At 35.9% G+C, this 15,607-nt stretch overlaps 1 protein-coding gene across 6 annotated transcripts in view; it reads right to left on the bottom strand.

The window, feature by feature from the left end:
• The window catches only part of STRN (striatin), a 90,654-nt gene that overhangs the window by 42,934 nt on the left and 32,113 nt on the right, over positions 1-15,607 (bottom strand). For 4 of the 6 annotated variants that reach the window (XM_042982169.1, XM_042982170.1, XM_042982171.1 and 1 more), the window contains exons 3-4: positions 8,930-9,003; positions 714-792 (exon numbers count right to left, since the gene is read on the bottom strand). In XM_042982169.1, the coding sequence (XP_042838103.1) occupies positions 714-792; positions 8,930-9,003 (153 nt within the window). Of the gene's footprint in view, positions 1-713; positions 793-8,929; positions 9,004-11,124; positions 11,176-15,607 lie in introns of those variants that run through there. The other 2 variants (XM_042982173.1, XM_042982174.1) reach the window with 2 other exon arrangements.

Genomic DNA, 15,607 nt, shown 5'->3' with positions numbered 1-15,607 from the left:
ATTAAAGAAGCTCTTCAATTTATTTAAAATAGAAAGTTTAAAAAACATAACCCAAAATTTCACATCTTAATATTGATTAGACTTCTATTAGGACACACGTATATTCATGTACAAAAGATGCAAAAATAACTTTAGGAATACAGAATTCTTTCAAATGTAAACATAAGCATATATTAAAATTTAGAAGCTTAAAATTAATCTCTGAGGGATGCCTGGGTGGCTCACTCGGTTAAGCATCCAACTCGATTTTGGCTCAGGTCATGATCTCACGGTTTGTGGAATTAAGCCCCAGGTCAGGCTCTGCTCCCAGTGTGGAGCCTGCTTGGGATTTTCCCTCTCTCTCTGCTCCTCCCCCACCCCCCTCAAAATAAATAAATAAGCACTTATTATATATACTCTTTGATAAAGCTAAAATTGTAAAATAAAAGAATTTATTCTTGGTAATTCTTGTTAATATTTAATAAAAAATGAATTCTACCACAGGGGGGAAAATGTGTAATATGAAAAAGGAACAGTAATTCAATTAAGTTTTTTCATACCAGCAGTCGAACAATAAAAGAGATAATATTATTGTACTGAGTTGCAAATGCAAAAAAAATATATATGTATATATCTATAGATATATCTATATAGAGATATATCTATAGATATATATATATAGATATGTACCCTGATGAAATATACTTCTCTTTGTTTAACCACAGGATACTTACTGTCTGAGTAGTTGTCGACCTTGTTTCCACATTAACTGGCTGTTTTGTTGTGGCTGTACCTCTGTTTCATTACCTTCATCTGGAAAACATTAAATCATAATAAAAATGCCTTGCTTTGTACATTAGAGAGTATCTCAATTCATAAAATATGTCCAATAAAAATTTATTAGATCAGAATATGCAAAACTACACTGTAAGGTATGTTTTAGGACAATGTAAATTCTGTTTTTTAAATCTAATTTCCATAACAAAATATAAATTCATTATAGCTACTAGATTCCCCTGAGAGTAGCAGAACTAAAATAACGACATTTTCCCAATCTCTAGTAGCCTAAGAATTTTCCTCCAGGACAAAGACTGACTCAAATCAAGTCATACAATAGGAGTCCAATGAAAGTGTTATGGAGCACCACATCAGAACTAGAACAAAGTACTCAGGAATGATGACAGAAAAGCCAGTCTGGTAAAGAGTAGATCTAGGTAAGAAATAATTTCAATCCACATCTATTTCCTTCACTAGTTATTAAGTAAAAACCTCAAGTATTCTTTTGAAGACATTCCTTGAATGAAAACCACCTAAGCCCTGTAAAGCTTTAATTCATCATTTGGTAGACGCTGAACCCTTTTAAGATAGTAAAATGAAAAGAGCCCTCTCTGTGATAAATCTGGACTACAGAATTTCCAAACTATACTCTGACTCAACTTTAAAAATACAAAAAACAAAAACAAAAACAAAAAGTTCACACTTTTCATCAGCCCTTGATCGAACTGCAAGAAACTGTGATCTCTTACAGGGTTTTATTCAAGTGGAGATATAAGAGAGATTGGGAAAATTTGTTTTATGATTTTGATGTTAAGCATTTACTATGTTCCAGATGCTATGTTAAAAACACATATGTTATCTTTTTTAATCTTTACAACCCCAAATCCCCATTTTAAAGATGAGCAAGATGAGTTTTACAAGTTAATTGTAAGATTCCCAAGTTAGAAACACAGTTGTAAGTGCTGAAATCACATGTGACTCCAGAGTTCTGTTTCCCTCTACATGCTCTCACTACAGTGAGAAGAAATTAAAGAAATAAGTAAATGAGAATTTGGTCTTCCATTTTCGTTTTTCTCCTAAAATAGTTAGGCCAAGCTCTGTGATATACCAAAGAAATAGCAGTACAGTGGGGGGTGGGAGGGGTTAAGATAACTTAAAAAGATAAGAGTACTTTGGGATAGGACGACTTCAGAGGGTATACTTTAAAAAAAAAAAAAAAAAAAAAAAGAGGGCAAAATGATGTCCCAATATTAAGGAAAAACAACACATCTGCTTCCATTGACCCACAAATTCAGGAACTATGGTTCACAAATTGTTCCACAAATTCAGGAATACACTATGGTATGTTCTAAATATATCTATCCCCTTTTTAAGTGAAGTAAGTAACCTATACCTGCCAAGTGAGAACATGTGCATTGGCATTTCAAAAGACTAAAAATTTCAGATGTGAAAGAGCTTTTGAGATCATTTAACTTCCCATCAGTAATGGCCCGAATTCTTTCTATACTATCCTCAGATATACTCAACTGTCTTTGCCTACTTTGGCAGCTCATGATGTTATTACCAAAGTGTGACACACGCACTCAATGGAATACTACTCAACAAGGAATGAACACACCAACACGAATGAATCTCAAATGCATTGTGCTAAGTGAGAAAAGCTAGAATCAAAAGGCTATATTTATTCTGTATGATCCTGGAATTCATATGAGTTTCTGGAAAAGGCAAAACTACAGGAACATAAAACAGATTAGCGGCTGCTCAGGGATTAGAGTGGGGAAGAAGGGTAGTAGGAACAAGACCATATATGTTTGTGAAAACACTAAAAAAGGTAAATTTTGCTTATGTAAATTATATCTTAATAAAAAATAAATTAAGCCAAATCAAATAAGAATGCATCTTCACCCTCTTTAAAAAATAAAGTGTATTTGTATACTGATATAAAATCTGACTTCCTGGGTAATGTATTTTTTTTAAAGTCTTGGATTAACAAAAAAACTTCTGTACATGAGAACCTAATTTTCCCCACCGTTCTTTATCCAAGTTAAAACTCACAGTTCTTTCAATCAACTATCAGATTCACTCTTACCTTACCAAGTTTAAAAAAAAATGACATCAAAAAAAGTGAGGATTTTATTTAAAGTGGTAAGAGTTGAATTGCTTGGTAATATTAAAAGTACTTGAGTGGTACTTCCAGTGCAGTTGGAGAAGAGGGACCCAATTTACCCTCCTGCTTGTAACAAGTACAAAACAAAATAGATGAAATCATGGTTAAGACACTGGACATCAGGCAACAGAGGAAGATGATCCCTGAGAGAAGAGAAGCACGGTGAGCCCTGTGATTATTCCCGCTCACTGCCTGGACAGCGTTTCTAGATCACAGCATAGGGAGGGAGAACAAAAAACAGTATCTGAAGAAATGATGGCTGAAAAGTTCCAAGTTTCATGAAAACTATAAACCCACAGATCCAAGAGACTCCACAAATCCCAAGCACAAGAAATACAATGGGGGGGGGGGGGGGGGGGGGACGGGGAGAGAACCTGGGAACTATACCATAGCACATCATAATGAAATTGCTTAAAACCAATGATCAAATGAAAACTCTTCAAAGCAGCCAGAGAAAAAGGTCACATTCTACATACAGAGGAATAAAGATAAGTTTGATAGAAGGTATCTCATCAGAAACAATGCAAGCAAGCAAAATAAAGATGTTTCAGACACACAAAGGCTGAAAGAAGTCATCGGCAACAGCCCATACTACAGGATACATAAAAGCCCTTGAGGCAGATGGAATATGATGCCAGAAAATATGGATCCCCACAAAGGAATGAGGAGCACTGGAAATGTATACTTTTTGTATTATTTAAATCCCTTTAAAAGAGAATTGATTGTTTCAACAAATACTGAATGTAGTGTGTGACTTATAATATAATACAAGAAAATATGTGAGAACAACTACCAAAGAGAGAAATGGAAATACGTGGGTTCTCGTGCTACAACAGAAGTGGTATACTGCCACTCAAAGATAGATGGCGGTTTAAAAAAAAAAAAAAAAAAAAAAAAGAAGTATACTATTAACCCTGAAGCAACCACCAAACCAGCAAAGAGTTATAGCTAATAAGTGAGCAAGAGAGAAAATAGAACCGTAAAAAAAAAAAAAAAAAAAAAAAAACAACTAGATGAATCCAAAAGAAATCTAAAAGGAAAAGGGAGCAAAGAACAGACTGAACAAACAAAACAAACAGCCAAGGTGGGAACTTTAAATCTAACCATATTGATAGTCACGTGAAATGTAAATGGTCTTAAACATCGTGATGAAAAGGTAGAATCTGTCACTCTGGATAAAAATATTCTATTTTTAATAAGTACCTGCCTTCTAATATTAAATAGAAGAAACTGAACTATGGAAAGATAAATAAGATTAACATAATCTGGGGTAATATTCTCCTAAAACAGAAATGTGAAGGTTTGGAAATAGAACAAAACAGGGGAAAAAAAAAAAAAAAAGGCAGAAAGGAAACGAATTTTACAGTGAAAAATGTTTCAGAAAATGTCTGGATTATCAGTTTAAACAAAAGTAGTATAAATGGATAAAAGATCAAGCACTAGGAAAATTCCTCCTTCTTTAAAGTTTACCCTGTGGTGAACACACCACCTTCGACCCTCTCCTCATCACTGTCCTCATCACTGTCACCTACGAATCCCTCGATAACGCTCAGAACCAGGCTTACATGCTTCCTCTGCAACCAAATGCTTACATCATCTTGAGCAGTTAACATTCGTGTGGGTGATCCACCTTAGCCTCCCCACAACCACCACCCTCTCTAGCTGTCAGACCTCAGATCCTGTCATTATGAAGAACAGACACAGATGCAAACTCACTCTCTGAGCATATCCTTCAGGCTTATACTCCCACCTCACTAGTTCTTTCATTTAGCTGGGACCTCAGATCAGGGGCCAGCAAATTACAGCCTGCAGGTCAAACGTGGCCCGCTGCACTCATTCATTTCTGTGTTGTGGCTACTTTCATGTTAGGATGTCAGAGCTCAGTAGCTGCAACAGGTAACATATGGCCTAAAAAGCCCAAACATTACTACTTGGCCCTTTACGGGACACCAGTGTGCTGGCCTGCTCCAGACAACAGCCCATCCCCTTACTTTTACCCATTAGCCTCCTTTTTGTCTTCACTTCCTTCCCTCCCTAGTTTTAGTTCACGGTCTATCACTGCAACTGTTCGTTAGCCAATATCCTCAAGTTACTCCTTCCTTTTGTCTCTCCATAAATTCAATGAATTCCATTATTAACTATTTTCATCCTACTTAACTTCCACCCAAGCTGTCAAGGGTGTAAACCAATGCTTCTATATAAACTCATGATCACACACCTTGACTGGACCCTTAGCTTTTCTCAATCCTACTATTTGTTATCAGTTTGTCCTCCTGCTCATTATTATGTTAAACCTTCTCTACTTTTCTTAAACCTGTCATACACTCTTAGCAGATAATCCAGTCTTACACATAAAACTATCATATTAAATACCCACCACCAAACTGAAACCCAAACTCACAAACCCAACACCTAACTTCTACATTCGTTCTTGGGAACAATAAAAGACATACTCCTCCCAGCATTGTCCAGCTAATTCAGAATCCAGTCCCTATCACTTCTTCAGATACCTTCCTATTTTAAATACCTCTTCTCTTTCCTTTTTATTTGCTCCTCTTCTAAGAAACCCTTGCACGCAGGTACACACACACACACACACACACACACACACACACACTTTCCTTGACCCCATGGATCCTTTCAGCTGTCCCTGTTCTTCACCTTCACAATCTAAACTTCCTGAAAGATGACTAAACGGAGTCTTCATTTTCCATTCATGTCTTTGTTTCTGCCCTCACCCTTCTCCTAAAACTGCCCAAAATAATGACCCATGTATCACTAAATCTTAAGGCTACTCTTCAGAACCTCTGGCCATTACTCACAGTGCTGTAGAGTCCTTTCCTGTGGAATCCCTCCCTTCTCCTGGTTTCCTTCCCACCATTAAGATAATTCTTATCAGTTTCCTTTCCAGCTTTCTACTCTTCTACCAGTTTTGTATTAGAGATCCTGGTCCTCCTCTTACTGTGCATTAAGTCCCTGGGTGAGTTCTTCCTCTCCAGCGACCTGAGTGCCCTCGGTACTACATGCTGAGGCCTCTCAAATCTACATATCCAACCCAGACCTCTGGTTGGAGCTTCAGACCCACACAGCCAGCTTCACTTGACTGCCTGACAAATAAATCCAAGAGTGAACCCATCATTTTCCAAATCTACATCTGAACTAGTTTGCAAAACTGGCAGTGTGGGGGCCATCTTTGAGTTCTGAGTGTCCCTGTTTTTCATCCCTTACGTAGAAACAAGAACGAATTCCTGCAGATTTTACTTCCTAAGTACTTCCTGAACACACCCACCCTCTTCATCTCCACTGTCAGTGCCCTGCGAAGGCAGCTTTCCACACTCAGCCAGGTGTGTCCCATCACCCATCCAGATCCTCTCTCATATGCCTGCCACACCTGCCGCCCGTGGGGTATAAAAGCAAATCTGATCGTGAGAGTTAAGATCCTTCAAATGCCTTCTCAAAACTCTTAGGATAAAATGAGAATCCTTAACATATTTTACGAGACACGTGTAACATACTTTACCATCTGCCCCTCTGGTTAACTCTCTAGCTGCATCTAGAAACACTCCTTCCCCGGCCTTCCTCTACTAGCCAGTTATTTTATTTCTCAAATGTGCCATATATCTTCCCTCTGTCTTTCTCCTTACCTCTCATTCAACAATAATTTAGTAAGTTCACTTTCCCTGGCCAGTTCTTACTTGTCCTTCAGACGCTAACTGTTCATTTCCTGCAAAAAAGCCTTTCTTGACTGCTTAAGCCTAGACTTGGTTCCCCTGCTATTGTGCTTCTTAACACCTATTACCTTCCCCATTATACAGGTCATTTTATTGTAATCACTTTTTTCTTATCTCCCCTGTAAAAATCCAGTAAGGCACTGTTACCTCATTCACTGAATCTGGTGCTAGGTCTGACAAGCACTACATATTTAATACTTGTAAATAAATAGTTTGAAAGATCAGTAGATGAAATCACCCTTGGTACTATGTGTTGTATACTAAGAAAATAAACCTGAAAGTAGGAATTATTTCCTCTATTTTTCCCAGTTTCAGATAAGGAACAGAACAATCTCAGAAAGATTAATACCACAGGTATTTAAAGTGTCAGGGCAGAGTTAAGAACTTACACGCATAAAAGTCAAACTTCTTCTAGAGCCACTTGTTTACTTATAAACATGTTGTATATATTGCAACTAGACCTTTACTAGGTGCAAGTTTACTCCTAAATTAATATTGAAAACATTAACTAAATTAAAAGTTTACTCCTAAATTAGTATTGAAAACTTAGGAAATAAACTACTTTATATAAAAGTACTGATTGTATCCCTTCTGTGAATCAGACAAGGTAACTTTTAGGACAGGCTTTAACAAATAGCCTACATTTAAAAAAAGGAAACAAAAATTAATTTAAGTGTATCTCAAGTCAAAAGAAGAGACACCGGAGTAAGACAGAACAATTTAAAAAAACAAAGCAAAAAAACTATGCCAATGATCAACTGGTACCACTCTAAATCTCAAGGACTCAATATTCAGCTGTGGAAATGTGTACACTGAATTCAATTATAAAATCAGCGGCACGTTCAGAACTTACTTTGTAAATTTTTTTTCATACATTGTCAAATATACAAGCACTGTGGTTGGGGCGCCTGGGTGGCTCAGTGGTTAAGCATCAGACTCTTGATTTCGACTCAGGTCGTGATCAAACGGTTCGTGAGTTCAAGCCCCACATCGACCTCTGCGCTGACAGTGCAGAGCCTGCTTGGGATTCTCTCTCTCTTTGTCCCTCCCCTGCTCATGCTCGCTCGCTCTCTCTCTCTCTCTCTCTCTCTCTCTCAAAATAAACAAACAAAGAAACAAAAAGCAGTGTGGTAAAATAGGAATAATATGAATTTTGGATTCTATACATATGGGGCACCTGGCTGTCTCAGCGGAAAAAACATGCAACTCTTGATCTTGAGGTCATGAGTTCAAGCCCCATGCTGGGTATAGAGATTACATACATTAAATAAATAAACTTAAAAAATATATATGTGAATTTTCGAGTCAACAGACCAGAGCTCAGATCCATATTCCCATCACTTAATAGTTGTGTGACCTTGTACAAGTTTCTCCACTTCTCGGGGTTCAAATTTCACTTAGGTAAAATTAGAGCAATGTCATCTTTAAGAGTAACTATTTTATGAGTAACTATTTGAAGCTAATATACACAAAGCACCTAAGCCCAAGGCATGTATTTCAGCAAATGATATAAACAATAATTGAGATCTTCAGATATTTGATCTTGAAATTTAATCTGAAATTATGTCAAAACATTCTCATTTGAAACATGGTAACTTTTGAACAACTTTTCTTACTATCCCTTATACCTACTAATGTGTCATTTACATCTATATTCCTTAATATCTGATTGTTTACAAAGTGCTATTTTTGTAGGGATGAAAAGACAGGAAAAGAAAAAAGAAGAAATAACACAAAAAGATAATAAAAGTTTTAGCTGTTAAAAGATGGTCTGGCTGCAGAAAACTCCCATGGGTGAGAGAGTCCAAAAACAATCTTGCACCTGCAGCTGAGGGATGAGGTTGAGGAGATTAGGAATTCTCTGTATTTGAGAAGTCTCTGAACTCCATCATCCCTTCTCTTTCTCTCAGGATTTCAAGGGCATGATGTACTTTAAAAAGCACATCTCAAAGTTCCCATTAACATCGGGGAAACCCAACAAGACACAGTTATGTCAGTGCATTACTCCATGAATTCTGGTCCTTCCAGTAAGTGGAGAACAAAGGAGAAAATGGGACGACGAGGAGGAAGAAAGGGGAAGAGGGAAAAGGAAGGAAGGTGTTGGAAAATAATCTAAATGACACTAAATGTTTGGTGCCAAAAATGAGGAGGTCAGAAAAAATAACTAATATGCAAATAATTAGAAATTAACTTGCCATCATAAGTATTATTGCTACAAAAAAACTAGGTATCAACTTCTTTTTAATCACTTAAACTTCCTTTAAAATTAGCTTACCAGAATCATAGCTTGGAGGCTTCATATCTCCCTGATTCAATTCTGTCCCATATTTCAACTTGTGGTATTTGGCTCTAACAAAGAAATAAGAAAATACAAACCATCTTAAAATATATTTAAATTAACTTTAGGATATGTAATAGGAATAGTCATCATAGCCTTCCATGGTGTCAAAGTAGTAATAAAAAGTGCTTGTCATTATTATTTTATTGTTGTCATACCATCAAGTGCCATCATCATAACAAATAGAATAACACTGAGAACCACAAATCTTTGTATAATTACAAATGAACGATATAACATTCTAATTTCTATAGTATTCAAATTTTCTTGATGATCGCCAAAGTACAATTCTACTATAAAAGCAGTAGATAAGTTTGGATTGTGAAATAAGCCTATAGAAGACTAACCTTTCTCAAAATTTACATATTTAAAAAGAAAAGTCATCTAGTGGTATGTATATACAATGGAATATTATGTGGCCATAAAAAAGGATGGGATATTGCCATTTGCAACAACATGGATGGACCCTAGAGGGTATTATGCTAAGTGAAATAAATCAGACTGAGAAAGACAAATATGGTTTCACTCATATGTGAAATTTAAAAAACAAACGAGTAAACAACAAAAAGCAGACTCAGACCTATAAATACAGAGAACAAATTGAGGATTATCAGAGGAAAGGGGGCTGGAGGCATGGGCAAAATGAGTGAAGGGGAGTAGGAGATACAGGCTTCCAGTTATGGAATGAATAAGTCACAGGAATAAAAGGCACACCACAGGGAATATATAGTCAATGATATTGTAACACCATTGTATGGTGACACATGGTAGCTACAAATGTAGTGAACATAGCATAACATATAGAGATGGTGAATTACTATATTGTACACCTGAAACTAATGTACCATTGTGTATCAACTATACCCAAAAAGTGTTTTAAATCATCTGTAATACCCCTTGCCTTGTCAGGCAATTATGATTTGCCAAGAAGGCATTATAGTAAACAATCCAAAGGAGGGAGGGGGAACCAGCCCAAATCACTCATGTTGAATAAGCTATTTCAGTAGGAATGAATAAATTTTTTTTTAATAGTCAAGATATCCTTTGCCTTTTCAGGAAGCAATCAGGAAGAATTATAAACAGAAATTCTTATCTATTTCCCTTTAAAAGCTAGCTAAATGTAATTATTTATGGCTAACCTGATTTCACTATTAGGTTAGTGAAATCAGTTAGTGAAATCTCAGATGATTAAATCTGAGATCAGAAAAATAATGCAGATAAGGTAAAAATTGTAAAGGTCAACAAAAATGTCCATACTTACTTCGTGTACTTCTATGTTTTGATTGGTTTGCTTCCCCAAAATATTGAGGCCATTTGTAATATTCAATGTAAAAAGGTTACACAATAATTTGAAAAACCAAAGTAATGAAGAAGGAATGAAGGGATAATATAGCCAAATTGAAAGTTAACTTTTTTATAAAACTAATTGAGTACTTAACATAAAGAAGTTTCAATATTTCAATATTTAAATGTAAAGTTTCAATATTTAATATTTAAAGTTTCAATATTTCAGTATCATTTCAAAAATGATATAAAGGAAAATTATTTGCTCAAATGTGCAAAGTACTGGATTCATATTCATTTGCAGTTACAACAGAAAAATCAAAGTTTATATAGAGGGGAATCTTAAGAAAACATGAAAATTACAACAGCTGATGTTCTATATAAGGTAGGTGGTGGGTATATGAATAGATTTTATAATAGTCTTTATATGTTTTACATATGTATAAAATGTTTTGTGATAATATATACCCATTAGAAATAAAAAAAGGATATTTGCTTTATATATGTATATTATATATATTTAATATGCATAGAAGAGTTCTGGAAGGATACATAATACATAAGCCATTAGTTACTAAGATTTCCTTTTGGAAAGGAAATCAATGAACTGATACATAAAGGAGACCAAATTGTATTATTTGCTTAATTAACAACATGCATATATTTCTTTTTTTTAATTTTAGTAAATATTTTTGTTCCAAATTAACGAGAGTATGTTTTTCTCTATTCCTAATGCTTCTGTGAGTCACAAAGATTTCATCACCAGATTAAACATTTCCTAGTCTATTTCAATGTATTTGTAATAATGTTGATTATTAGACAGTGATATTTAAAGCCACTTTACTTACAGTTACCAGAAAGTAAATAAGGTTCTTAATGTAACTGTCGAGTTTCAGATTTTTCATCTACAATGAAACAAAATAACAATACCTCCTAGAAGCCAAATAGCAATTGAAAGTATCTGGTCTGAGGGCAGAATAAAAGCATCAACAAAATATTACGGAGTACATTTATATACATATATAGAAAAACATTTCAAACACAAAATACTACACTATAGTGCATTCTAGTGGTCTTAGGAAAAACTGCAACAGTTTATGTAAAAAAGGGAATAGAAAATATTCTTTACAATATACGTAACAAAAACAACATATTATAAACTGACATTTCATAAAAAATTAGACAAAATAAATAAAGAACTGTTGTGTTTACCACAGGCTGCATTCCCTTAAAGCAGGGTCTCTCTACTGAACTGTTAAAGTCACTGAAAAATAATTTACTCCCAGAACTCTTCTCAACTTAGTAACATTCCTTTTGAAGCCAATATGCTAAATTCACTCATATTGTTTCCTACAGTTTTAATACTTGATCTGTGTTACCTACCAATCCTCTTGTTCCCTAATCTTTTTGTCTAAATCAGATTGTAAATAAATAGCAGATCTCCTATCTAAGAACTCTATGTACGATATGTGGCTAGGCCTTCCAACTGGCCTTTATTGGGTTAAAAAAGCATAAAAATTGTATAATAATTAAAGAAGTCCCATTATACTTTTGTTTCAAAGTCTATTATAATGTGCTAGGAATATGACATAGCATCCAAATCACATTTTAAATGTTCATGCTCAGAATAACTTGATTAAATCAACGGACAGGTTCTGAATTCTTGTGACAGGTCCGGTGCTGTGCTGGCTGATGGGAAAGACCTGCAGTTTACAGTCAGTTTAGGGCGGAGCAAGGAGATGCCTAAGAGACAGAGATTAAAATAACTACAGCACATTGTGTTAAGAGTTAGGAGTCATATCAGGGGCGCCTGGGTGGCTCAGCAGTTAATCGTCTGACTTCGGCTCACGTCATGATCTCATTCTTAGTGAGTTCAAGCCCCGCATGGGGCTCTGTGCTGACAGCTCAGAGCCTGGGGCCTGCTCCAGATTCTGTATCTCCCTCGCTCTCTGCCCTCCCCCGCTTGCGCTCTCTCTCTCTCTCAAACTAAATAAACATTTTTAAAAAAAGAGTTATGCGTTACATCAAATGTTATAGGAATTCGGAAAAGGGATTATCTAATTCTGTCAAAGGTGGTGTCAAGGAGAGCTACCAAAAAGAAGGTAACATACGAGATTTTAGCTAAACCTTAAAAAACCAGTGGTTTTTAGTCAGACAAATAAATTGATGAAGAGTATTTCTGTCAGAAGAAAAAGTGGGGGAAAAATACACAATGGGTCAAAAAAAATCTGTGTGTGTGTGTGTGTGTACAGGACTAAAAAGGGGCCTGGCTGTAAAAGGTTCTACTAAGAACTTGGGAAGGAAAAAACAAAATTCAATCTAGAACTTGAAGTCCCAAATAAAAAAAAATAAAAAAATAAAAAAAAAAAAAAGAACTTGGAAATTAGCTAGATATTTTAAAGCAGGGATAGAACAATCTGTATTTCAAAAAGTGAATCCTGTGAACGTGGAAGATGAATTAGAATATGGAATTATTACAGGCAAAGAGGACATATGGGTTTTTACAGTAGTGCAGATGTAAGAGAGAAACAGGGAAAAACGGAATGTTTCAGAATTGTATTTTATATAGTATTTAAGGTTTTTCAGTATAGAAGTTCCTGAGTAAATCTTGAATTACACACTGTGTACTCTTGAAAAATTAGATATACATTTGCTCATTTTGCATATTCTATTATACTTTAGGGAATGCCTTAAATAAATTCATTGCTAGGTGAGTAATCTTTCTCTAATGTTAAAGATTCAGTTTCACTTAATTTTGGATCTTTTTAAATGGGACTACTTAGAAAATCAATAACACAGCAATTCTAAATTATGATCCTTACACTTAGGTGTGTCAGGTTAAATGACAAGACGTCTAGAATTTGCTGTTCTAAAATAGATCAGGATGAAGCAAGACTGACAGGAACATTAACTGCTAAGGCTTGGAGGTGTATATAGAAGATATTACTCTCTTTACATTTATGTTTCAAATTTTCCTCAAAAAAAAACTTCTTAAAAATTCTTTGCTTAAAGCATTAGAAAAATAATTTCAGAATCAAAAGAACTGAAATGTTCTACAACTCCAAAATCTGTAAAACTTCCTGGCGTTAGGGCATTAGAAAAATAATTTCAGAGTTAAAGAACTGAAATGTTTAAGACTCTAATCCACAAAGAAATGCTTTGTTACTCCTTAATTTATTACACTTAAATAGTGCCATAGTATCAGGAATAATCTCAAATCATTCCATAAATCTCAGAAGATACAAAATCTTTTCCAGGAGAACTCCATTAGTTGAAAGAAAACAAAATGTCTTCCCTAGACCCAGCCAGTTCTTTATCTCTTCTGTTCTTCAAAGTCAAACTACTTGAAAAAATAAGCGACTATATCTGTCTCCACTTTATCTGACCTTCTCACCCCTCAAACCCCTGTGATCTGGTTTGTGTTCCTGCTACCTCCCTGAAGCTCTTCTGGCAAGGCCATTTACAAGCTCTGATCTGGCAAATCTGGATGACTACTTTCAGGTTACAGCTTACTTAGAGTCGGTGTGGCATCTACAATTGTCAAACTCCCACTTTCTTTAGCTTGCTTGCAATATACTGCTCTCTCCTTCCTTCTCCGACTGTTCCTTTGCTCGTTCTTCTTCCTCTCCCTCTTCCTCAAATTTTTCCATTTCCTGTGGCTCTGGCTGATTCTTCTCTTCCCACAACACTTGTTTCAACTACTTGTTGAACTTGTTCAACTGCTTGTTTCAACTACTCCTACAACTTTATCCACAGTATTAATGAGCCCCAAGTATACATCTCTAGTCATGAGCCTTACTCTCATATCTGCTTTTCAACCCTTCTTTTTTCTTTTTTTTTTAATGTTTATTTATTTTTGAGAGAGAAAGAAAGAGACAGAGCACAAGCAGGGGAGGGGCAGGGGAGGAAGGTACAGAATCCAAAGCAGGCTCCAGGCTCTGAGCTGTCAGCACAGAGCCTGATGCGGGGCTCAAACCCACAAACTGTGAGATCACGACCTGAGCCGAAGTCAGATGCTCAACCGACTGAGCCACCCAGGCGCCCCTCAACCCTCATTTCTTAATCTTTAATTCATTTGATAATTTAACAAAACTTTCACTCAAGCCAGGAACCTGGGAATCATTCTTGAATTATCTTTCTTCCTCATCCCCTATATCCAGTCATCTCCAATTTTTATGCATTCTACTTAAAATGTTTCATAGCTGATGCCTCTTCTATTCTAGCAGCTACTATGTTATAATCTCTCATCCTAGACTATTAGAATCTTCCTGGTTCTACTAACAGATCTTTCCAGTCCATCCCCATACTGAGGTCAGGGTGATCTTTCTAGAATCTACTTCACACTAGTCCATGCTCCTTTCAACTGCACAACTAAATGCAATATGCATTCCTAGACCAGGAAAAAAAATACTACTGGGGTATTTGGTGGAAAAAAATGCTATAAAGATCATCACCAGAACATATGAATATGGGCTATATTAAACAATAGAACTCTATCAACACTAAGTTTCCTTAATTTTGATAATGAGTTGTAATTATATAAGGGAATGTCCCTGTCCCTGTTCGCAGAAGATATATACGGAGGTATTTAGAGGCATAAGGGGTATAATGTCTTCATCTAAGTAGCAAATGATCCAGGAAAAAAGCAGTATGTCTACACAATGAGCATACCAGTAAATATAGCAAAATGTCAACTGGTGAATCTGGGTAAAGGGCATGTAGTTCTTGAACTTCTATAAGCTTGAGAAATTTTATAATAAAAGGTTTTGAAAAACCTTCAAAGTTTCCTATTATATGTAAGATAAAATTTTGAACTCCTTAGCCTCTCCATGATCTGGTTCTTGCCCACATCTATCATTATCACTTATCAAATCACAACTAACATCTTACCCTCCTCCATACACCGTGACTGTAAATTTCTGAACGCACCAAACTGCTTTGTTCCCTGCCAAACATACACTCTCTACTTCCTGAACCTTGCTTATCTGGCAAACACCTGATTTTTTATGATGCTGTTCAAGTCTCACCTCCTCTTGTTACATCCTCACTTCTACTTACTTCTACCTTCCAGATCCAAATAACCACTCCCTTCTTTGTGACCCCACTGTACCCTGTACAGACATCTTCCATAGCACTCATGATACTGCACTGCATTTTTGTGGTTTACAAGTCTGTTTCCCGCTACTCTGAGCCCTTAAGGACAAGGACAATGACCTTGTTTATACTCAGCTCCAGCACAGTGCTTAAGTTGGATGGATACAGCAATGACTATATTTAATGAGGAGGGCCTCTCTCTCTCTCTCTCTCTCTCTCTCTCTCTCTCTCTCACAC

The sequence above is a fragment of the Panthera tigris genome, chromosome A3, assembly GCF_018350195.1.
Source record: "Panthera tigris isolate Pti1 chromosome A3, P.tigris_Pti1_mat1.1, whole genome shotgun sequence".
Classification (NCBI taxonomy): Eukaryota; Metazoa; Chordata; class Mammalia; order Carnivora; family Felidae; genus Panthera; species Panthera tigris.
This window is presented reverse-complemented; position numbering and strand designations above follow the sequence as displayed.